At 38.3% G+C, this 25,706-nt stretch overlaps 1 protein-coding gene across 2 annotated transcripts in view; it reads left to right on the forward strand.

Moving 5' to 3' along the window:
* The window catches only part of rab6ba (RAB6B, member RAS oncogene family a), a 62,394-nt gene extending 41,478 nt beyond the window's left edge, over positions 1 to 20,916 (forward strand). For both annotated transcript variants that reach the window (XM_020631704.3, XM_020631711.3), the window contains exons 5-8: positions 352 to 463; positions 7,289 to 7,382; positions 9,534 to 9,600; positions 17,491 to 20,916. In XM_020631704.3, coding sequence (XP_020487360.2) covers positions 352 to 463; positions 7,289 to 7,382; positions 9,534 to 9,600; positions 17,491 to 17,555 — 338 coding nt within the window. In that variant the 3' untranslated portion in view covers positions 17,556 to 20,916. The remainder of the gene's footprint in view (positions 1 to 351; positions 464 to 7,288; positions 7,383 to 9,533; positions 9,601 to 17,490) is intronic.
* Positions 20,917 to 25,706: the final 4,790 nt, after the last annotated feature.

Here is a 25,706-nt window from a genome sequence, read left to right on the forward strand (position 1 = left end):
TGATTTTTTTAATTAACAGCTATCTACTTACCATTAAATAAACAGAACCAAGTGAACAAAGTGCAGAGTCTGTGTAGTCAGACGTATGCATATCAGGTATACCGTATATATGTTTTTATGTAAAGTCTCTGAAGCAGCTTCCTGCAAAACGTTTGATCCATTTTACATCATCAGATCACACATTATGTCTGCCAGCTGTTAGACAAACAGAAAGTGTGTCAGTGTGTGTGTAAGTCCAGTTAAATATGTTGATGGTTCTGTTTCCTGCTATAACAGCAGGAGAGGAGTTACTGTCATTTTACAAACAGCATCTTTACGAGTCTCCACTTTGCTCCTCCTCTTTCTCAACAGATGTGAATTCATTCCAGCAGACCTCGAAATGGATCGAGGATGTGAGAACAGAGAGGGGAAGCGATGTCATCATTATGCTCGTCGGCAATAAAACAGACCTGGCAGATAAAAGGTGAGTAGGTACTCCTGAACCCGCCTCCTGACTTCAGTGCATGCAGCTCATTTGTCTAGCATTGTTGACATTATGATGCAAGGTGTGTGTCTGTTCATTAGCCAATAGGAACAATCAGTTATTAGAACACAACATCTGGAGAACAAAACATAACGTAAACATCAGGCTGACTCCACAGGCTCCCCTGCAGAGCAGATGATTTGAGTAGCTGTCTGAATAAATCTATGTATCAATGAGACAGAACTAATGATCTTCAGCCTCCCTCATACTTTACCCTATGGATTAAATATCACTAAACACCTGAGTCGTATGTGACAGCTTAAGGAAATGCATGTTTCCAACAATATATATTCAATATCTAAATTAATACAGGACCTTGTTATGTTGAGGGTTGTTATAGTTATTATAGTGGAACATTCGCCAGCTCAGCAGCTCCTCACCTTTGAAATGAGAAAATGATGGCGTGCAACGTTAAATTACTCAGAGGTTTGGCCCTGGTGACACTCGAGCAATCATGAAGAAGGGTGTGCACAAGGGAAGGATTTTTTCATTTCTACATATAGGTATGTATAGAGATGGAAATACAGATGAAAATGCTAATGTTACAGAATGCTAATGTTACAGAAAGAGCTGACCAGGAGAAAGAAAATGATGTTAAAGTGAAATAGTTAAGAAACTGGGTAAAAATGTATTGAGGCAGAAATGTATTAAAGTGAAACGATGAAGGAGAATTGAGCCTTAAAATGGATGATTAATTAGTGTTTGAATTTACTAATGATGTATACTGCACTTAAAATAATACATTTAAGGACACTTTATATTAATGTATATAGCACTTTTTTATATAGCATTTCATGCACAAAGGCAACTCCATGTGCTTTACACAGGGAAGATTTGGTTGATCAAATACAAGGCTAAAATATTAAAATACAGACAAAATAGGAGAACATAAAATCATACATAAGGAGAAAAATAGAACATTAAATGTGTTAAGTTATTATTTAAAAAAAAAATGTTTCATACAACAACAACAACAGCCTGACAGATTCCTTAGACTTCTTGTTTGTCATGTGATCATCTTTTTGTGACTTTATTTAAGTAGTTTAGAAAAATTACCACTTCTCCTTATCTGTTATTCCCCGAGGTACGGAACATTTTTAGTCTCTTGAGGTGCATTTTCTCGTTGACATAAGAGACCCATCCAAAATAGACCGCACAGTAGAGTAGTTACTAAAATTCAGATAAGAAAACATCACTTTATACAGACCATTGAGTTCACATGTGCAGCTGCTGCTTGAGCACTGAACCCAGACTGAAAATATGGTCTGTTTATATATCATATGTTTCTGCCCCTTTATGAGGCTTACAAAATATAAAGAAGGAAAGAACCTAACACTCTGAATTAAGATGGGGGTCATGTTAAACACAAGTGGAAATCTCTATTCTTTAATAACTAAGCCTAAAACTGCAGCTTCAGGCATCCACTTGAGGCTAAAAACATACTAAGCTGCGTATGAAAATTACAGATTTTAAGAAAAAATAAACATGTTAACAGGCGAAAAACATTTTGTACTCTTTTACTAATTTATTTCTCTGTAAAAAATGTACAGGAGTTGGAATTTCTTCTTTTTTTTGCATTTATTTTGGGGATTTTTGGGCCTTTATAGTAGAGATAGGACATTTACTACAGTCCGAAATCAGTGAGAAAGAAAGTTGGTCATGAAATGCAGGAAAGGAACCTAGGCCCATCGCTTAGAGAACTGTAGCCTCTGTACCTCGCGTACTAACCACTACGCTGCCTGCGCCCCAGGGGTTTGAATTTTGTATAACTCATTCTTTTTGATTATATTAAGGCTTAGTTATGCATAGTTAGGGGTAATTAGGGACAGCTCAGTGGACTCACAGGCTAGTGCATTAAAGCTGTTTGCCAGGAGGTTTAAGGCCCGCCTCAGCTCCACCTCTGTGCCTGGGTCAAGATTTCTAGATTGATAGCATTTCCAATGTGGCAACCGCCATCGTTGTGTTTCATAGCATCTCTGCAGAAGCAGATAAATGCATTTCTAAAACAAACTTCAGCCACATTCATCAACTTTACTGATTCACTATCATATTCAAGTTTGTTACATATGGAGTTTTAGTTTAGCTTCTGAGGTAAAGTCAGACGTATCCTACAGCCTTTGGTTCCCTATATACAGTAAATTAAGACTACTCATTAGCTGTGTAGAAGGTTTCTGAGGTGCAGTATGGAGGCTGACAGACAAGTGGTTCATAAATCTATGGTTAAGTACTGACAGTCCTATGGGACATCTTTTATCTCGGTTTGGACAGCTGCTGTGGTTTCTGCTCTGTTTCTTTGTGGAACAGAACTTCTTTCAGTTTCCTGAAACAGATTTCCATATACCTTTTGACTGATCTCTGTGGGCTTTTTAAAAACTGCAGGCTGATAGTGAAGTACATGACGGTGGTTTAAAAGGATTATAGATCTCCTGAACATTAAGTCAGACTTTGGCTGTAAAATATGAAGCCATACTGAGCAGGTAATATGAAATTAGTGTGTGAACATGTCCAGCATACGCTTTGAGGTGAAAAAAGAAATTCCCATCGGTAAACTGGTGTCTTCAGTGTCTAAGTGACTGAAGGGAAGCAGAAAAACTGCGAGGGTTGGCACTTTCCAGATTGTATCTCTGTGGATCTGTCAATGAAGGTTCATTGCTGCCATAACAACAGGCCACAGGCATGAGCTGGTTTTAGAGAAATAAACAAAGGGGTATCCCATAATGTTATTACAATGCAGTAATAGTGACATCAAATTAGACTCACCCAATGATTAAAACCAGTATCTTAAAGTTCAGCCTTCATCTTGTGTTAGTTCTACCACTACATCTATTTTGTAAGCAGAGCCAAGTTAAGAACTTAAGATTCTGGGTGAAATTAACCTGAAATGTTCAGCTTGGAAGAAGACAATTAGCTAACAACTACTCGACCTTTTCCCTTTAATTCACCAACAATTTATCTTAAGTACGATTTAGCTGCTTCTTAATGGGTTCTGGAAGTTAAAGCTAAAGTAAATGTTCCTTGGTAAAGAAATAAAACCGATTAGGGCATCAACATCACCTCAGCCTCTTCTCCTAATTTGCCTCTTCTTAGAGGTAAATTAGCCTCAGAGCTGAGTGGATGACACGAACAGGATTTTGCCTAAATGAGCGCAGTTTTTCCTCACTCCAGTTTCTTACAAAGTCTTGAGCAATCATCCTAAATCTTCAAAATGGTTTTACATCTTCTGCCTTTCTTTCCTTTATTGCGAAGGAAAGTGAGGGTAACCATGTGTGACACTCATCATGCAAACGCAGTCGCACGGGCCAGAGAATGTTTCATTCATCCGAGAGATGATAAATGTTGCTGTCACTATGGTACTGCGATGCTCTGCCAGAGGCTTTAAATAGCAGCAGTCATATTCAACTGATGACAATATATATGTTTTATTCTACATGTGAAAATAAAGAAAAATACATTGTGTGAAATCGAATAAGTCGTGGAGTTTCTGTTTGATTAAAGACTTGGCTGATGATCTGACAGCAATGTGGCTGACTTGAAAAATGAGATGAAAATCATCTGACATCTTAATATAAGGAAGAGATAAAAGCCTGGCAGGGAGACAGTGTTCTTGTGTGAACGGCTAAATGTGATATTAATGAGGATGTTCATTTAGGCAGGAGAAAATGAACATCCAGAAGAAACAGTGGATTCATAAGTGTCTTTTATTACTACTTATCATTTAAAAAAAGACACTTTCCAGGTTACTGTGGTAGCGACTTTTCCATCACAAAGAGCCACATGTTAAAGCATACCTTCAACATAGCTTCTACTGTACATTAGAGCAAATGTACCAAATGACACAATGCTGTATTTAGGAAGATTTAAAACTTGTGATCGAGACCATAAAGTCGTTAGGAGAGAGGTTACTGAGGTGGTAAATCATGTGAGAAGTAGAGTCTATTTCAGGTGGTCTTTTAAAGGCTTAATATGCGTTTTTTGATCCAGCAGATGTCGCCCTTGATCACCAGCATGAACCCAAAACAACTTACGCTGCATTGCTGTGTTAGCATGCTAATGCTAGCGATCTTTATTATTCTCGTATCTTCACACTGCATGTAAATTTACCTGAAATGAGCGTGATCTAGAAACGCTTACGTGACGTTCAATTAAGCAGTGAGTACAGTATGTTATTCTTCTTTTCTCTATTCCCTCAATTAAACAACTTTTATACGTGAGGGGAGGAGTCGGCTGGCCGTCCTGGCGATGTAAACAAACTGAAGATAGGACTCTGAAAACTCTGAAAACATCACAGACAGTGGGACTCGGTTGTTACACTCATTGTAGACACTCATGACTCACAGAGTTATTTTCAGAGGATATACTTCTATTACATTGAAGTGTGAAAAATCGCATATTAAGCCTTTAAACACTGGTCTTCTTTTTACATCCAGTTCAGTCGCCCCCAGCTGGCAATAAGAAAGATTGCACATTTAAATGCATTTACAATGTTGCTATCTAGCTTCATTTCATTTAGGCAATGCACTGGGTGTATACAAGCACAAGTTTTTTTTTTTTAAATATACTTTTATCATTGTCATCATCAACGTCACCAACATCATCATTGTCATGAATATCTTATTCAACATAAACATGTGTCTACCTGCTCAGGGACTTCAGGTAGAGTCTAGCTTATCAACTTAATCTGGTACAATGCATCTTCTCTCATTTATGGAGATTAATGTATGTTTTGTTCATGATCCTCGATAAACTAAACAATAAACTGAACTAAACCACACATTCAATAACATCATCATCATCATTATCATCATTAATGTCAGTAGCATATTAGGCTGGGCAATAAGGACCAAACTCAGGGTGAAGAGGGACAGAAAGCGAGAGGAGAAATATGGAAGCTCCATGAAAGAAACCTATAAAGTTATTTTAATGCAACATGAACTTTATTGATATAAGCAATATTGTCCTACTCTATATCTTGTTTGAAAATGTATTGTTGAATGTTAAAAACTGGTATATCTCCCAGCCTCATTAGCATCAGTATCAGTAAGTGTGTAGATGAAAGAGCTGGGTCTTTTTGAGCTTGTTCTTAAAGCTCCACTTCTTCAATCACCGGAATGCTTTTTTATCTTTGTGGCATTTTATTTGTTTAAAAACAGCAAAAAAAAAATGGAGCACTCTGCAGTAAATAAAGTTTCAGGGGCTCGACTGCAACAAGACTTAAAAAGAGATAACCCTGCCTCTGACATCACTTGAGATGAAGCAGAGATTGTATTTTTTAGATTTTGTGTGTTTTGATCATCGGCTGCTCAGGAGGAGAGACCTCTGTGAACTCTGTGAACTCTGTGTTTGCTGGTTTGTTCATTCATCCATGCTGGAGCTTTCACTGACGCTCAGTACTGAGGTGAGGTAAAGGATGGACAGTTTAGAAGTCCCAAGTGTCCTGCGTAAGGGAAATGTAGTGTGCATCTAACACTAAGCAGCATGGGCTAAGTGCAGCCTGACGGGATGTACACTGGCAAAAAGTAGCTCTGGGACTTTTTTAACTGTAAACTTTAAGGTTGTGTGTTTATTGAGGATCCAGTTTAGCTATTCTCTCCTTTAGTTCAACGTTGCTATTACAATGTGTTAAAGTTAATTTACTCTAATTTCATGCAACTAGCCTCAATGATTTAAAGACTCCACAGGGGCTTGAGGTTATACCAGATCAGAGTATCAGTTCGATAAAGCCAGAGCGCTATACGTTTATAAAGACTTTGGGTGTACTGATGCTACTGTTCTTGACTGTATTGCTGTCCAAACCAGACGGTATTGTATATTGAGAGCTGATGTCACATCTGAGGACAGAGCTGCTCTGTCACCCTGAAATGCCCGATAGCGTGCATGAATGTTTTTAAGGTGCCACATATTGCTCATATATTATGCAATTTTCTCGCTGACTGCCAGTCTGATGACGAAGACGCCTCGGTTATGTTTAAGTTGGAACTCAGACGCCTGCATCCAGAAATAGCCACAGCAGCTCTGGTGCAACTCTTGTCAGGTGGTGCTATTATGTAAATACATTTCCAGTGCAGTGTTTTCTGTTCTCTCTGCAGAAAGGCTGAATTTCTCTTTCTTCTGTGCTGTGATAAAATGAAGGTTTATGGAAGGAGAAGAGGATCATGTTGCTGTGATGTCGCTCTGTGTTTGATGCGTTGCACTACAGGATAACCTGTCAACGTGAGGTTGTTGCACCACTGAGAGGTTAGAAAGTAAAGCAGTGGTATTTTGGAGTCAGGCTGAGATTCCCTTTGTGTTGAGAGGAACAAAGAAGTCAGAGTGGTTACGTCATGGTTTTCCCCAGCAGACCCAGTAGCAGGTTGATTTAAAGATTTTAACGAACCTGCTGGCTTAGGGAGCTGTAAACTCAGCAGGACTGCACTGATCTCTGTGTTTGTGTTAATGGACACCTGACACAGTCTCAGTTTCACAGCAGAGACACACAACCACTGCCAGAGTCATTAAACTGTACTGCAAATGGACTGTTATTAATTTCCTGCAGGACAACGTAATTAATCACTCTCAGTCATTAGATAATTAAGTCCGGTCTCTATCCTCACTAGTGTAGAATAACAGGAGCTGCAAATCACAGTCACTGCGTCTTTGTCGAGTGTTATTATGAGAAAATAAACCTCTGCTTTGTCTTCACAGTTTGTTAACATTTAACATAAACAGGTCATTATCTCTACTGCATGAACCTGCCGTGTTAAAATGATGATTCCCTTCTGTCAACAGGCAAATCACAATTGAGGAAGGGGAGCAGAGGGCCAAAGAGCTGAGCGTCATGTTCATAGAGACCAGCGCCAAGACAGGTTACAACGTCAAACAGGTGAGTCCAGATACAAAAAGATTGTAAGGGTCTAATGAGGGACTTCAGGCACATTGTGCTCTGGATGAATCAGTGAAATAATTTCAAGTGCATTATCCAATGTGTATTTCTAGAAGAAGATTAAATGTATGCTGAAATAGCTTTTTTGTGAAGTACTGCAGTGCTGGTCTGAGGCTCTGGCCCTAAAATCTTTTTCTTATTATTGTAGAAATAATATTTTTTTTGACCCCAACAAATTTCAAACAATGCCTTTTTGCAATTAAAACAGAAATTGTGATGCAAAAACTATCATTCCCAATAACCATTAATCATACAGCATTTTAAACATAATAACAATCCATTTCTTTCATTAATGTTCAGCTCTTATTATGTGCTATTTGATCAGTTCAATAACTGTCCTCTCAAGCTTTGGGAAATGATTGAATTTTCTATAAAGGCAGTATATGAGCAGCTTAAATGCACCAATATGACGTCTAAATTCATTGCTTTTCTGTAAAATACTTTTTTCCCCTTAATGTTGGGTAACATGGGATACTTTATTTTGGAAACAAGCCACTGGGAATTTTCATAACCATGCAATGAGTTGAGTTAGCTCTCTTGTTTCTTAATACCCTGATGCTAACACAGGTAAGCAGAGGGGAGGTGTCGTTTGTTTGCAATTTTTACGTCTATTAATCAGTAGCATTGTTGAATTAGTAATAAGTAGAAATGTGTGTCTTTCAGATCCAAAGAAAGTGATGCCTGACTAACAGTAGAGATTTGTCTCTGAGCAGATGTTTGTTTAGGACAACAATGACTGTCTGTGAGCTTAATAAGCAGAGAGATTAAGGGAAGCTGTATCGTGATAATCAGTGGATGGTGTTCCTGGCAGACGTTTCTCTCAGCTCAGAGAACAACAGACAGTGGAGGCATTTATTCACCTTACTTTAAGACGGTTTATTTACAGCAAAATGCCAGGAACCAACACAGTGGTGCCAAACAAAGGTCACAGTACTGCCTCCAAAGGCCGCAGTGTTCACACTGTTTGGCTGTGTCATCACTTCTGATTGAAGAGCTTGTGTCAGCAAATTGAAGCTTTCAGCCTTAAAATGTCCTGATCTTTCAAGAAAACTAGTCAGCTGTGTGCTCACTTTTTAACTTTAAAAGATATGCCAAATTAGGGCCCCAGTTGGCCTTGCGGTTAGGTGGTGCCCCGTAATGTATGGAGGACATTCAGTGTACCTCCAAGCAGGCAACCTGGGTCCAAGTCCAACCTGTGGCTCCTGTCCTGCATGTCATTCCCGACTCTCTCTCTTTCATTTCCTACTCTGTTCAGTCAAATATAGACATGAACATTTTAAATAAATAAATCTATTTTAATTCCATCGTGTTATTTAATTTTGTATTTGGCCCAAACTAAATTATTTTTCTCTTCCAGATGTTCTATTATGTAAAGTAAACATCTTTACTAGATATTTTTTACTTAATTGAATTTAACTAAAAGCCCAAAGAGACTGAGGCTTTACAAGAACAGCTTCAAAATGACTTTGATTCTGATGGTCACTGTTTTGAGGGTTTCGTATGTTTATAGATAGATTTTTTTATGATCAAAAATATAATTTAAATGTAAAACTTCTTTGCACAGCTGATCCTTTAACAGGACTGTACATTGCCCATATGAAGTACCCAAAAATACAAAAGGTGTCACAGTTACTGATGTTCCTTCACTGGGCTGAAGTGAACAGCCCACACTTGTTGGGTCACAGTAAGTTATCTGACAGTCAGTTCTTTGAGCTTCATCGACTTTCATCTACAAATGTAGACAATGTTTTATGGACTTAATGGTGTAAAATAAGCCTGCAGGTTCATCTCTAAGTCCAATGAAAAGTAATCAATGCAACATATTATTAACACATATTAAAAGGCAAAGTCAGTCAAGTCACACTGTGTCAGACTTTGAAATGTTTGCTGAAATGTTAAATAGTTTATCGATGCTTTACAAACAAAACACAAACGGGGTCTGATAATTATCTAGATAATCTGTGGTATAGATTTTCACTTGAAATGAAATGATGAACTTTATATTAAAAGGCTTATTGTCAGATAATGTAGACGTGTGTTCATGTTGCGTGTCTTTTGTCTCATCAAAGCGCCCTGGTTTCTTTCTTTCAGCTGTTTCGCCGCGTGGCAGCTGCTCTTCCAGGAATGGAAAGTATGCAAGAAACAAGCAAAGAAGGGAGTATCCTTTGACCCATTTACATGAAATGATGAAAAACACCCTGGTTTTAAAATACAGAGTTACAGGTAACAATTTCTCATTTTAACGTCAAGGTGATAGCATTGCTTCTTGCATGCCTCTAAATGAAAGGCGCTCCTGATGTCAGTGGACTGGCATCTCTTTAAATGGGTGTCAGCTACCTGTTCAATTAACGCAACACACCAAATGTTTCACAGCCCCCAGGTGTCTAATAATACAGGAAGGGACGTCTGGTCGGTCAGGCAGTAGGCGTCCACAGCTTTGTCTGTGGTTGGTGTGCAGGTTTGCTCATTTATCAGTGACAGGAGTCTCTTCTGTGTTACTGCTGCACACAAGTCTGATAACAGGCTCCTCCAATCTGCTGCTGTCAACAGAGCATGTCACACCTCCACCTGTGGAGGATCTGTCAGCGGCTGCAGATTTTACTGTTTCACTCTCCGAAAAAACTGTGAGACACTCTCCATAACTGTGTGATTATTTTCAGTATTAAATATACTTATTGAAGGATGAGATATTTTTCAGTAAGTATATTTAATACTGCAAAGAATCAGAACGTCACACGGTTATGGAGAGCGTCTCACAGTTTTTACTCATGCCTTACAAACAAACATAGTGCAGAATTTATTTGTTTTGACTTCATTTGGAGTGATTCTGTGAAATAACTCAAAACACAGAGACACAAGTGTTTGTATCTTGTGTCAAAGGAGATAAATACAGCAGCTGAGGCAGATTGAAGCTGTAATTTCCATCAGTATGTCAGAGAGCCCTCAGGCTGTCTTTGCTACCGACACTCTACTGCAATGATTTCCACATCTTTAACCACATCTGACACGGGAAACAATAATGCAGCCTACACTTCACTCTGACTTATCTAGAGTATTGTTGTATTCTTCACTTAAAGAGGCTTTCAACACTTTTGAAAATGCACTCGACTCTGATTGGATCCTCACTTCTCTCTCTCTCTTATAGAAAGCCTTTTGTGTTGATTTGGACCCTACAGCTCAGGATTCACTTTAATCAGAGTATATACTAATGTAGTTCATCTGAGACTATGTCCATCCAATCTGTGTCTGTAAAGCTTTCTTCTTGTGTTCTTAGTTTTTATGAATTTGTATTTAAGGGGAAATATATTTTAAAACAAATCACAACACATTAAATAAATTATGAAGAAAATGTAACTTCACAGACAAATCACGATTAAAGCATCGTCTCACAAACACTGCTGAAATCACAGCACCAGAGACACAAAGACTACAGAATAAAAACACAAAGAAAGAAAATCATCTAAATATTGATGATTCACCCATCTCTGAATTAAGTCATGATCCACATTTTATCCATGTTATAACATATGTGGCTAGACAAGCGCTAAACCCACCAACACATCCTGACTCAGTAAGATTATACTAACATAGCCCCCTGCAGGCTGCAAGCTGTTTTTAGTATAAAGGCAGTATAAAGTCCTCGTATGTGGACCCCAGGCCCTTGTAGAGCAAAATTTAATATTGTGGTCTAGACAACCCAAAATGTGATGTCCACATATGTGGACGCCAGGTCGTAGGAGGTTAAATGGTCTGCCTCCCTCTTAAACACTCAATATACAAATAGGTTCATTATAGACAGGATATGATATTTGTTCTGTTTCTGCCTTTAATTCAGGCAAGACAAAAGTCTTTATAGAGCTATTAATAAATATAATAGTTATATATTTTATTAACTTTACATTTGAAGCTAATCTCAAAGTGCTATTATCTGGAATAAGCTTTCACAATAATTTCAGGAAAACTGCTCCTGAAATCCTCCTGATCTGGTTGTTCACACATGCACCTCACCGCGGGAGACTATCCCTGTCGGATGGAAGATAGTAGCAGACTCGTGCATGATACAGTCTATGGATGTTCACATCGCAAGGAATAAAAGTCATCACCCTCTCCCACTGGGTCGAGGTGAATTCTCCTGATTAACTTAACTTCAGCCCCCATAATGAGGGGGCTGTAAACTAGCTGCCATGGACTAAAGTAAGTTAAACTGCAGCAAGAATTTAGGCTTGTCATTTTGGCGTTGAAAAATGGAGAGCGGTTAGAACGCAGAAAGGTTTCAACACCAGAGCAGAGCTGGCTAAACACTGAAGCTTCAGTGACATGGCAACCTTTCGTGCACATTGACTCTAGTGAGGAGGGGGCGCGTAGGACAGCTCACTCCAATGTTGTGAATTGTGACTGCAGTACCAGTTTTAAACACTGGGTGTCAGTGTAACATATTGCTCCTTTAAACATAACCCATCCTTTATGTTCTGGTCTAACTTAAACAATCTGTACACACAGTATGATCCAGCAGCTGAAACAAGAAGTGTACGAATCACCTAATACTTCTAATACTTACTCTCATTTCTCTGAGAGTCTGCTTACATCTCAGAGTCTAGAGAAGTCTTATTCAAAAGATTAAAACTGAGCCTTTAACTTTGTATCTGTTTCTCTTCTCGCATCAGCAGTCCTTCATCTCCTCCTAACACACAAAGCAAAGCGCCATCTCTATGGTAACTGCAGGTGAATTGTTAAACACTCTTTGTTTTTAGCCATGTGTATACGGCACTACTGTAAGTCCTTCAGTTTAAAGTCGTCTCACAGGATCTGTATGATGAAGCCTGCCGTATTTATCGACCACGACGTAAACATAACTCAGTGGCTGACCTTGGTGTAGAGAAGGAATGCCTACATTTGTCTCCCTCTGATTATAACACACTCATCATTTACCACGAGACATCCAGTGTTTGCAAACTGCTCAGCCTCAGCGATAAACTCAGCGACCTAACAGCCCTCTGAAGTGTTCACATCCCCCTTCTACTTTTTACTTCAGCCATTTTCATGTTTATAAAGCATCACTCACATTTAGCCAATTACCTTTATCTCTCTTCCTGTTATTTTCATTTCTCCTCTAATGAGTTGAATGGATGGTGGGGGGGGGGGGGGTGGCTGGTGGCTGTGTGAGGTGGAGGTGGAGGTGCGGTGATGGATGGCAGGTGATGACAGTTTGTCAGCAGCTCTGTGCCTCTGCTGACATTGTCACTTAATGGAGCTGCTCCTCTCTTGTTATTGCTTTGTGAATAGTATTGATTTAGCTGTGAGCAGGGGCAGATGTAGGCTAGTCTGGGATGCGTACATGCAAGTAATAAAGCCTGAATGTGTCTTTATTGTCACCTCCACTTGCTTTTAAAGATTTTTATATTTCACAAACACACAACGCTCTTAAACATCAACAAAAGCAGGTTAACTCAGAGGCATAAGGTGAATGATGTTTTTCATGTTCGAGGTTGTATTTCATTTAAGGAATGGCTGTCATACATTATTTTATAAATGCCCAATACTGTGTCAGCACAGAGAAATGTCTCACTGCATAAAATGTTTAAAACTGAATTTTAAAAACAAAAGCAAGTACAAAAAATCCCCCAAAACTAATAACGTATGCATCAGTGTTTAAAAATCAAATTTCATCAAAGAAAAGTGAAAAAATATAGAATATGTATGAATTAATAATATGCAAGTGTTATGTATTTGAATTTATGCATCCATCAAACCACACAATAATGTTGCAAAGGATTTTTATATATAACAAACTTATGATACACGTACCACCATATAGGGCGGCTATGGGCAAGACTCTTAACCCCAAGTTGCTCCCGCCGCTTCTTCAGCCACCTATGAATGTGTATGAATGGATTACTTACTTCTGACGGTCTCTTTACATAGCAGACTCTGCTGTGTGAGTGTGGAGGTGTGACCTGCAGTGTAAAAATGCTTTGAGTAGTCAGAAGACTAGAAAAGCTTTACAAGCTCAAGTCCATTTACCATTTACCTTCACAACAGTGTATATGTATATCTATATATGCATAAATAAACACAAAGAATGTAAAGGATTATGAGACTAAAAAAAGATGAGTGACACATATGGATTATAAATAATCAATACAAATAACCTTAAAGGAAAAGTGAGTAAGTTAACATACACTAAAGAATATGGTTTGTTTGACAGGTAAAATGAAGGCAGTAGTAAAAGTATATGAATCTTTGACTTGTATCCACCTGGAGAATAGACGTGTTTGAAACATATTCTGTTCCTCTCACACGACTTTAACAAGTCAACAAGGGGACCTTAGTGTGTTTAACATCCCATTTGTTCTGGAGTGTAGAATAAGTCATTTGGTAAATCATTTGAATTGTGCTCATGTACAGAGATAGACAAAATTAAAAAAGAACCTGCAGCAAATGAGTTTCAACCTGCAGAACTATATTTGACTCCAAACATTATGTGACCAAATCATAAAAATAAACAATCAGAGTTCAGCAGTGAGAGTATTCCTTTGAGAGATTGGGCAGAGACGGAGGCTTTTTAAAGTTTTTAATGGTAAAGGTGGACATCCCCATCGCCGTTGACTCGGTGCTCTCTTTAATTGCTGGTTTTAAATTGGGGGCAGCCATGTCACACTGATTTATGGTGGATGCCAGTGCCTACGGGGTGACGTCTTCTGCTCTTGTTTCTGAGAACCTTTTGGGGAGTCACAGGTTATTATCACCTCTGCAGGTCTGCAGTGAGGGAAAAAAGGAAGAGGCTGCTTGACCCAGATCAAGAGCGAGGGTCATCTGTGTTAATAAGAGAGCTTCAGAGAGCAAAATCACTGCAGACTCATTTTGGCCTGAAAGAGAAAGTTCTCTGATTTTATTTAAAATAAGTTTTATGAAGTACCAACAGCACCTTTCCATGCAGAGCTTCAATCTTAGATTACAACATCCTTCTTTAAAGTGATCTTATTGCAATGATGGTAAAGTAGTCAATGTTAAACTTGATAGAAGAAAATTACAGCAGTGTTCAGTATTTATCGTAGAATACGGTTTATTAAAGGGAAAACAACATAAAATCCCCTAAACATGCTCAGAGAAATGCACAGTCTGTTAAGATGCCCTAAAACACAAACGCTTCAGTTAGTTAGACTCATGTATGTTACAGCTCTGCTTTTTCAGTCCAGTTGAATCCTTTTAAGATGGTTTTTAGAGATGGTTCCAATCAATGCCTCTGTAAATCAAATGTTTAGGTGTAATGTGAAAGACTGTGCTGTATAGTTCTGAACATTATTTTCCTCGTATTACCCTGATGTTCTCCCGTTCATGTGTGGGTTTCCTCCAGGTTCTCTCGTGCTCATTAGGTTCATTTGTAACTCTTAATTGCCCGTAGATGTGAATGTAGTGAATGTTAATGAATGGTTGCTGGCCTCTAACAGCCCTGTGATTGACTGTTCACCTCACCAGGGTCTATCCCGGCAGGGGATATCCTCTGACCCATTGACATCAGGGTTCACCTGTAACAGGTGTCACAACTCTTTGTTCAAGAATGCAACAAACTGTGTCTACTTTTCCACAGACTCACACAAGCACATGCATGTAGGTATCTTACACATTCAGGACTGAGGCAGCTCATTTGGTTTGGAAATGTTGGCTGCTGAGATAAGCCTTTAGCCCCAAGACGAGAGCAAATCCATACAGGAACACATGAGTAAATGTTTAAAGACCACCCTTTAAATGTCAGCATGAGCTGATGGCAGACCATAAAATATGAAAACACACAATAAAGGCTGCAGGATCGGAGGCTGCTTTAACACTGCAATATGTAGGCCACTGCATCCGTAGGCCTGCTCTTTGTGTATGCAAAATGTTCAACTAAAAAATTCATACCAAGGGAAATTGTGCTGCTGATGTGCTCACCTCATGTCCTGCATGGACCCATTAACATGCACTGGGTCATGATGCACCTCGTCTTCTTAAAAACACAGGAGGTCACTGCTAAACACCAAACACACTCTGGAGGAACGACTGGGAATAACACCTTATCTGAATTGTGCAAAATCATTGTGACTAACAGCAGCAGCTCATTAGCACTCCATTGTACAGCAGCTTTAATTGTAGCACAGCAGAGCCAGCAGCTTTAGCCAGCATCCATTCTCAGTTTATTACCACACTAACAATGGAGAGGAGGCTTTCCTGTGGAGCTAGAATTAGTTTGTAGAGAAGGATTGTTGTATGGTACTTAGTTCCACTAACTAATCTCCAACCATGTTTAAGAACTGTTATACTTTTGTTTTTACAGAATACACGTCAGGAAACTTGTCAAACAAGTTGTGTAAACAAGCTTTAGTAAATTATAACACCTTTTGCTGACTTTTGAGTGTATTTTTGTTAGAACAGTTTTTGGCTTGTCTTAAATTTAACTAAAATTGTAGAAATGGTACCATCTAGTGGTTGTGAATTAGTACTACAGGTTTCTGTTAAAAACGCAGTCTTGGCACTCCCTCTGTAAATTGATCTTTGAAAAGATCATATTCTCAGTGAAATTCTTCAAGGCTATAGTTTTTTTTCCAAAATAAATCTTCAATTTTAAACTTAACCCTAACTAGCCTCGCGTCAAGTTTTAACCCAAATCAGAAACACTTAATTATTCCCAGCTGGGAAATTTGGGCATTCCTGTTTCTCTTATACATATTTTAAACATAAAGAAAACAGGAAGTAAATAGAAGTAAAAAAAAATATGTGAAATTTGGATTTTCCCTTTTATTTTTTAATTCAGTATGTTGTAAGATGTATTTGGGTTTTCTACATTATATCAGCTTATTTGTGACTGTATGATTTACATACACCTTGTAGTTTTGTTTGGTTGTATTTTGGGTCAGTCTAGTACAGAACTACAGAGATGCCTGATCCCGGAGTGACCTGACATACTTTGCCACAGTTTGCAATCAGCCTTTTACAAATGATGTGCCACCTGAGGATTCAAACTTTCTATTCTCCAAAAGCACAACAAAGTTAATCAAAGTGCATTAAAAACAGTAACTGTTAAATATTACAAAAAACATTGTGAAAATGATCCAGTTGTTTGATTGGAGAGTCACAGCTTAACCCTGGATCCCTGTACATCAGACAGCTGCAGAGGATATCCAGCTCTGTTTTCAAAGATGACTCCCACTCTACATGTTGGATTTCAGCTCCTCCAACCTGGACGTTGGTACAAATGTTTCATCCTGTAAAACTTAACGATAAAAGAACAGCTTTGTCCCAGCAGCTATCAGTGAGATGAACAAGATATAACACAGCAGCAATGCATTAGGAGAAATTATACTATATTTATTGATTATGTATTGATCTCTTCAGATTTGATCTTGTCTTTCCTTTATCTTACCAATGGCTCATTTCTATCTTGTTTTTACTTATCATGTTTTACTGATTGGTGCTATACTCTTATTTATATCTTGTTTTTATTTGTCTTCTTCTTAGGATGGGTTACTGTATCTTGTTTTCTCTTGAGTGTTGATCACTGTTGTCACTTCATCATGTGTTGTTCTGTGCTGTCGTTTGTGTGTAAAAGGAGGCCTGACTCAAAAGTCACCTTACCTTAAATCAAACAAATATCCACACCCTTACAGTGACGGCAAACTTTCCAGGATCACACTCCTGACCTAGACAGTGACTTCTTATAGTATTTACCTGAGCTGTAGTCAGCGACGCCCACAGTGGATACAAAACACTACAAAAACATGGCAGTATAAGAAACGCCTATTTTGGCTCTACCAGGGATGTTTCATGACTTCAAAACAAAAATTATTTAACATTTAAGTATTTTTTCTGTATTCTTTCATATCCCAGACTAGAAGATACATATTTATAGCTTTGAGTCCCAGTACAAAATGAATAACACGTACATGAGAACCCATCACTGTGGTTTGATTTCCCTCTAAAAGAATGACTATCATCAGATGATTCCCTTCAGTTGAATGTCCCTGAATAAAAGAACACAAAGTGTCTCCAAAGCTTTCTTAACGCTCTCCTCCAGTGATCGACATCAAGCTGGACAAACCGCAGGAGCCGCAGACGACTGAAGGTGGCTGTTCCTGTTAATACATCTCTGAACATCCTCATTTACACCACCTGCTTGTTATGTTGCTTCTTATTGGTTAACCTGCAGTTGACTTTTGCACGTTGAGAATCTGGCCTCCTCACCTGACTGACTACTGGTCATCTGTTGGAACTAGCAATATGTGAATTTGCTTCTGAAGTAGTGTAGCCTACTTTGTTAATGAAACTGCCAAAAAGTCCAACAACTTGCAAAAAAAAAAAAAAAAAAGAGAAAGAAAAAGATGTTAAAAAAAGATGCAAAAGTTGTGAATGTGGATGGAATTTTTTAAGTCGAAAAGGAAGTTTCCCCCGTTTCTTTTTTGTATATTTTTGTATATTCAGGGAAATCTCTCTGGAAAGGTTGTTTTTTTAAGAGATGCAGAAAACTGAGCTCTGTTCGAGGGCTTGATGAGAACGGATTGTTTTAGACACATTTTTATGGATCCTGACTCATGACAGGATCAACTGCGGCCCTCCTAACGTTATTACCCAGATGTCACTTCTTCCTAACCCCTTACATTTAATCATGTAAAGGATTATACTGAAACAGTTTTTATCTGTAACCCAGCGTTTCCATTTAAAGGGCCTCCTGTCAACGTGCGATCCATAATTTTGTGTTCTAGTTGCACAGGAACAAGTGAACAGTAACATCTTGAGTATCTAATGCATGCCTAGTTTTTCAGCATAGGTACTGTCTACCAGTGTACACAAATATGTAAAAATGGTAACGTAACACCAGTGACTTAATGCACTCTGATAATGACTAGTCCATGTCCTTATGTTTCTGAAAACTGTTGAACTGGATTTGTATACTTGACTTCAGAGTATCTTTTTGTCGTGCGTGTGTGTAAATGTGTGCTTTCTGTATAGGCAACATTAGAATGCAGCTGTATTGAGGGCCACTGCCGAGTCGTCTTATTATTGCCACATCACCACACATTTTAGGTCACACATAGTCTGCAGGAGGTACAAGGCTTTGTTCAGTCTGCCAGCCCAGTGTTTCTGTCAAACCCAGATTGTTCCAGGTGGATTTTAGAAAGTCTGGACATGATATGCGACCATTGCAACGCACATTGAGTGATTCATAATGCAATTTTAGTCAGATGTTTACAAATGAATCCCAGTCATGGCACTGGTTGCTCCAATTAGATTTTAAAGTATCAGTTCCAATGTGACACATCAAAGATGTTAAATCCAGGATGATGGCGGTGCATCACGGTGCTAAACCACTGCTTGACAACTGAATGGATGGAAAATATACATTCATTCATTCCCTTTTGTTCAGCAGCTGATACGCTGCACAAAGCATCCTGCTGATGTGACTAGAGGGCCTCAAAGAATTCAAGAGAGCAAATCAAGCTGCAACATACATGGCTTTATTAACAGCTATGTATGAATCCTTGATGATACAATGCCAGACTAATGTTGTGTGTTAGTTGAAAATCTAAGATTTGTAAAACAAAAGTTGGCAAATGTCTTAATTACAATAATGTCTTTCATTCAAATGTATTTAAAGCCCGTGACGAGCTTTAGCTTGTTCTGAATCAGACTAAAATCAATACTGATGTCTCTTTATGACCTTCAAAAGTCTACACCGCCATCAGCAACAAGATTGATTTTTTTATATACCCTAATTTCATTGTTTTTAACAGCTGGCATGGAGGTCAGATTTCAGATGAGATGATTCACAGCTGCATTTAGTCAAACATTTACAATTGAATGTTTAAAAAAAGAGATGTACAGAGTTGTCCACAAGGGGGCGCCAGACAGAAAGTTCCTCACAGGAGCTTTAAACTCTAAAGCTGTTGAATTCACAGTCATTGGATCTTAATTCAGAACGGGAGTATTATCTCACTCATTCTGTCAAAGTGATCTGAGACAAAATCCCCCTTTTGGGAAGCTGGTAGGATTCACAAAATCTCCTCCACCGCGTCAGTGACGATGAAGTCTGAGCACAAAATCCTGACCTGTTAATGACAGTGTGGAGCGTTTGTCTAACATCTGATTTGATAAACAAATGCGGTTTGGCTGCAGTGTGAACAAAACCTCAGACTCCACACTCACAACATTATGACATCTGTTGTTTTATTGTGTGGTATCTCGTATAGTTGTGATCGTGGTAGTCTGCACATTCGCTGTACGTGAGCAGTGGAGATCCATAACTCTTGCCTTGTTGTCACAGAGGAGCGTGTGGCGTTCTCTGCGTGGTGATCTGTAGACTTTAAAGCCGGTCCTGTGATCAAACAGACGTCTAACATTGTAAAAACAGTGCTTTGTTTCATTTCTGACAGAAGACTAATTTGCACATGTAGACCTTTCAGGTGAATATGAAGTTCAGAAAACGCTTCATTGTAAATGTACAGTCACTGAATGGAAAAGTTGTCTGGTTGTCATAGAAACTGTCACGTAAGGTGTCCCCACTGAGATGAGCTTTTCTTTGCTGCTTGTGTTTAAACTGACTACTGACGTTGGCATTATGCAGTGTTGTTTGATTTGTATTATTCTGGTTATGTTAGAGCCAGCTATCATGACGTGCTGGTGGTGAAGAGGCGAGAACACTACTCTGAGTTGTCTCTGAAGTGACGTCTTACTGCACTTTTTAAGAACATGTTTTAGAGTTAGAGAGAAAATGTCAATCTAAAAATAAAAAAAACTGAAAAAAAGAAAAGAAAAGAAAAGAAACGTCTTCAGCTCCAGGACTTTTGGAGTTCTGTCATATTAGAGTAGATCTGTTTGTTGATGAAGTGTTCACACATGTCCAAAAAAAGGGGAGCACTCGTGTTAAAATAGTGAACATTTCTAACCCACATAACGAGCCAAATGATGAAAAAACTAAGAGCTGGAGAAAACATTACAGCAGATCTTGACTGTCTGGGACACACTTTTCTAGAGGTTTTGGGAATAATAAAAGTGATAGTCAGGAAGGAATTTAAATGTAAAATCCCTAAAAATGAACAGAGAAATGATTACACATGAACCCTGTTTTATTTATGATCTCAAACAGGAATGTACTGCTCGCCTTACCGAGCACTCGGCCTCATAAGGAGAGATCTTTTTGAGAAATGAATCACTGGAGGTTTATTGTTCAACGAGGATAAATGATTAACTAGTTACTAAAGACGTTCCTTCCCCCCTTTATTTTAAATAAAAAAAACACCTCACCCAGTTTAACATTCCCCCTTAATGGACCAAGCAATGCAACAAATGTGTGCATGTGGAGGGTCTGCATTAGAAGATAGGGGTGGGGGGTCACAGCTCTAAGCAGCAGACCTGATCAGTCCAGAGCTGGCTCTTCATTCACACTGTACAGAGATCTAGCATGTCTCTCCAAATGATTAATAAAGATGTCTTATTACCAAAGTCATGACGGGTTCTGTCTTCATTTAACTCTTCATAAACAACGTATCGTTTGTTATGTTGTCTCTTTTATTTATTTTTTATTAAGGTCACTCCTGTGAGGAGTCTTTGGCTGGTTATGATGAAACAGTCTGGTTTTACACTGATGAACTCTAAATGACCTACAAAAGTAAACAAGAACATCTGCAATAATATGGATTATTTCTCTATTGTAATTTGAAATACCTGTAAACACTTTAACAGGGTAGTTGTGTCAGACGAGACATCCTTCAGCAGGTTAAAGAAACGGCCTTTGTTTACATCTTACACAAACATTAATCACAATGAGTCATACATTTCACCCTGATAGTGTCTTCTTTTAAAGGAAACATTATTCACACACGTGCAGAACAACATTCAAAACAACTCAAAATTGACAAAAACTAAAGTAGCAAAAACAGTCAAAAGTTTGTTCAACGTGAAGTATGAAGCTTTCAATCTCAGAACGAGTACAGAAGAGACTGAACTAAAAGCTAATAATAATGACGTTAGAACCATAGGATCACCAGAGAGACAGATCATGATTGATTAAGAGAAGGGATCCCTAGAACTGTTTTTTTTAAACGTATAAAAAAGGACAAAGTCTGAGATGACACTGATTGATGATTTAAAACTATAATTCAACCTGTGAGTGATACACTGTAAAAACAAAAAGTCATAATAACATAACATTTTAAGTTAGTTTTACTTCAAGTCTATGAAAATGTTGTGTTAACTCCATATTATACGTTTATGTCACCTCAAATAATTGAAAGTTTTCCAACTTACCGGTCGTTTTTATTTATTTTTTTTACAGTGCAGCTCCAGTCTGTACTTTAAATGTACATGATAGACCTCCCTCAACAATCTCTTCCATATTTTTCTTTTAATACACACATATTTATACACACATATTCATATATTTTAGAAAAGAAACATTTTGGGTCCAGAAAAAGAAAGATTGGGATAGCTTGTTAAATTTATCATTTTATTTATGCATTTATATCTCTCTACTTTTGACATTGGGTAGATACTTTTGTTAGAGTTGTTTAAAAGTAGATTAGGAGGGGGCGCCGGTAGCCAAGTGGTTAGTTTGTGCTCACCATGTACAGTGGGCGACCCAGGTTCAAATCCAGCCTGTGGCTCCTTTTCTGCATGTCTCTCTCTCTCTCTCCCTGATTTCCAACTCTATCCACTGTCCTATGTTTCAAATAAAGGCATAAAAAGCCCCAAAATAGATATTTTACAAAAAGTAGACAAGGAGTTGGTGAAGTTCTTTGTTCAGTTTGCTTTGGTTTAAATATGGCCGTCCATTATGTTGTTCAGGTTTTGTATTATTATAAATGTATATATTCCTCAAAGTTGGGTTTATGTTTGAAGCAAGGATATAAATCGATCAAAACAAATAAGCTCCACTTCCTGTTAATGATTCATTCCTTGTAATGGACTCCTTGCTGTACATTATTCTTTGCCTCGGATCAGTTTTGAGCCTCATCTTGGTTTTGGTCTTATTCAATACTGGATATTTAAATGAAACATGAAACCTTTGTTAGTCATATCCCTCCCTGTGTACCTGGTCATGACAGCACCCTGGATTCTTATCACTTGTGTGCATCTGAGTTTTTATTTCCCATCATCTCATTGACTACCAACAATCTTCAAACTAATCTGAGTAGCTCTACGAAAGGTGAATTTTGTATTCTACTGAATTCACTACATTTGGGAGATGACAGGTGTTCAGGTGTTGTTGATGAAACCTAGGATTAGCTTATCCGTCAGTTTAGTAGTTATACCGTCATGAAGCAAGATCTGTGTCAACGTGAAGTATTAGTACATGTTGTGGCGTGCATGGTTTCTAGTTTGACTCAACAACAAACGTCTCAGTTTCTATCAATGACCGTTTGAAAGTGTTGGTTTCTGTCAGTGGAATAACCTGCTGTGCAGTCAGGACAGGAGGAACCTAAAAGTTTGAGAAAAGTTCATTAAATATGGAGGTAAGAACGATGCACATGATGCAAACTCTTCTAAAACGTATTGAATGCTAATAAATACAAAAAAAAACGAATTTCCCCTCGCGGGATCAATAAAGTATACATTATATTATTATTTGGATTACCCACAACACAGAGCCTTATGACAAGAGGCAGACACGGTATAGAATATAGAATACATCTTTATTGTCCATCAGAGGGGGAACTTTGCCTTCAGATACATAAAACAGCATAAAAACATTCATAATGCTGACAACATAGCAGCCAGGTTCACACATTAAATACAGTTCATATCATGGTTCAGATCTCATCAGTCATGTTGTAAGATGAAGATGTTACTGCACTTGTGATAAATGGCTTCTTAAATACACTTTAAGTTGCCAGGGGAACGCTATATACAGTATCTTAAATGAGACTGTTGAAAGACACGTTCTTTACTTTTCATGCTTATATCTGTATCCTTTTGAAGGCAATGAAACACCAGAGTCAGCTAATAAGGCAAGACAAAGCAGCTGCCTAGAGAGACCCATAGATATTTTCATAAATATTAGCCTGTATTTTGACATTAAAAATCATAAAACTGTATGATTAAAGTGGCCTGTTAGCTGAGTGGTATCAATCTATGCTGCATAACAACAACACTGCTGGTACAGCTGGCAGACAGCGGCCTTTGTTGCAGGATTTTTAAGCAGCTGTCTCCATTTCCTGTTTCCTGCCTGAATCTTCATTTGTGAACTGTCAAATAAAGAACAGAACAGCCAAAAAAAGAGATCTTTTAAAAACCACATACTGATCTTAAATTACCAGTTAGAGAATTAAGCATGCTGACATCATGTCTGTCTGCCTCTGAGAGTTGTTATAATGTTTTCTTCATGCACACTGTAACTGTTTTGTTATTGTCTATTATTCAAGTCTTATCCTGTTGCGTCCACTTCCTCAGAGTTAAGCTCTGGATTTGTTGTTTTGCAAAAAATACTTAAGCACCGCAGCTATTTGGGTTTTATCTGGGTCACTCAAAAACACTCGCTGACTTGGATACACGTACTTATGAAGGAATGTACTATTGCTCGGTGTTATGAGCACGACTGTGGAAACTGTCTGCTTGCACCATGTGTTGGTGGCAGACTCCCTTCTAGAAATCCTCCCATGAAATATGTTTGTGTTGCACCTGTTCTGATATCAAGACTCTTTAATCAGTCTGAACAGATCACCCTGCTGCAGCTCAGTGTATTTACTCTTAACTATTGTAAAGGTTAAAGGTGTACGTATCTATGTGTTTATGTTTATATATGTGGCTACACTAAACATCTTTCATTACATTTCAGGCAGAACATTTGACTGATTAGTCAAGTACATGAGCCTGACAGCTCTGCTTACTTTTTATATTATTGTTTTTCACTCAACATGTCTATTGTCTTTTCAATATTTAATCAGCTGTGATAAGAGCAAACATAGATGAACTTTGGCTTTTAGATATTTCCTTTTAAAGCAATTCCAATAAAAGTCATCCAAAATTAAAACTGGTTGAAAAAAATGTATCTTTCCACTAAAAGCTAATTTTTATACCTCCACCAAGATTACATCTGTAAGGGTCTTGCCTTTAAATGTGAGTGTAACACGGTGCACTCTGTTGTATAGAATCAGGGGAACTTGAATGGAGTGTTTACTGATACTTTTAGTGGTTGTAATATTAAAAATGTAAGTTTTCTATCTTTTATTGTATCAGTAATGGCCTGAAGTGTTCTTACACTGATGCTAACCTGCACTGGGAGATAAGGTTATTCAAATGTCCAATACGAAGCGTCTTTTAAACAATACCATCCCTGTTCTTTTAATGATTGATAGAAATGAAAAGTATTGAAGCTTTAAATACTTAAGATCTTTAGACATTTTTTAACTAAAAAGTGCCACAATCAAAAGAGAGAGAGGACTGTCTAAATGTACAAATACTTTGTACTCTACTCTACTTTGTACTAATACTTTGAAACGTTTGGGTACAGAAACCCTGCCTTTGTATTTGTGCACTTTAGACAGCGTGCAGAAGTTTGCCTACACCAGTATTGGGTGGATTGGATTTTCGTTCAATGATATTGAAATAAGTATTTCTACTAGTATCGTGTCAAAGTTTAAAAATCCTGACAACCCTCACTGGGAGTTCCTCCATGTTTAGTTCCACATCAATCCCAGTGATCGACACCACCAGCTCCAGCTCTCCACTGGGAGCCAGTAAACACATTAGGAAACAGAAACTAGTGCTCTGCCACTTTCATAATCCTGTAGTGTTTGTTTGTTCTCTGCAGGACGTCTTTCCTCCTGCTGTGGTCCAGACTGCAGCTGTGACAAGCGGCCGACTCTCATGATGCCAGCTCATTTAGAATTTGGATGCGTCTCCTTGTTTGGCAACAGGGAGGAGATGATGTCAGTCACTGTGATGGTACTTAACCGTGGGAACACAAATTATGCTGGGAGGCAAACTGACACATTAAACTGTGTGTGTACCAGGCGTACAGTAAAAACACAACTAGCTGGCTGCAAAACCTGCATGACAACTAACGGATTTCTTTCTCCTGACGATGACCTTAATATGACTGAGACGCCAAACGTGATCATTCTTACAGTGACCTTCAACTGGGATTAAATCCACATATGCTCACCCTCTTTTCCCCCCAGAGTTGTATATTTTTGAATTGATTCGTGAACATAAGGTGAGACAAAAGAATACACATATTAGCATGAAAAGTAAAGCTTCACTTTTTCTTCAAACGTGGAAAACTTGCCAGATGCTCAC

Source organism: Labrus bergylta, chromosome 6, assembly GCF_963930695.1.
Source record: "Labrus bergylta chromosome 6, fLabBer1.1, whole genome shotgun sequence".
NCBI lineage: Eukaryota > Metazoa > Chordata > Actinopteri > Labriformes > Labridae > Labrus > Labrus bergylta.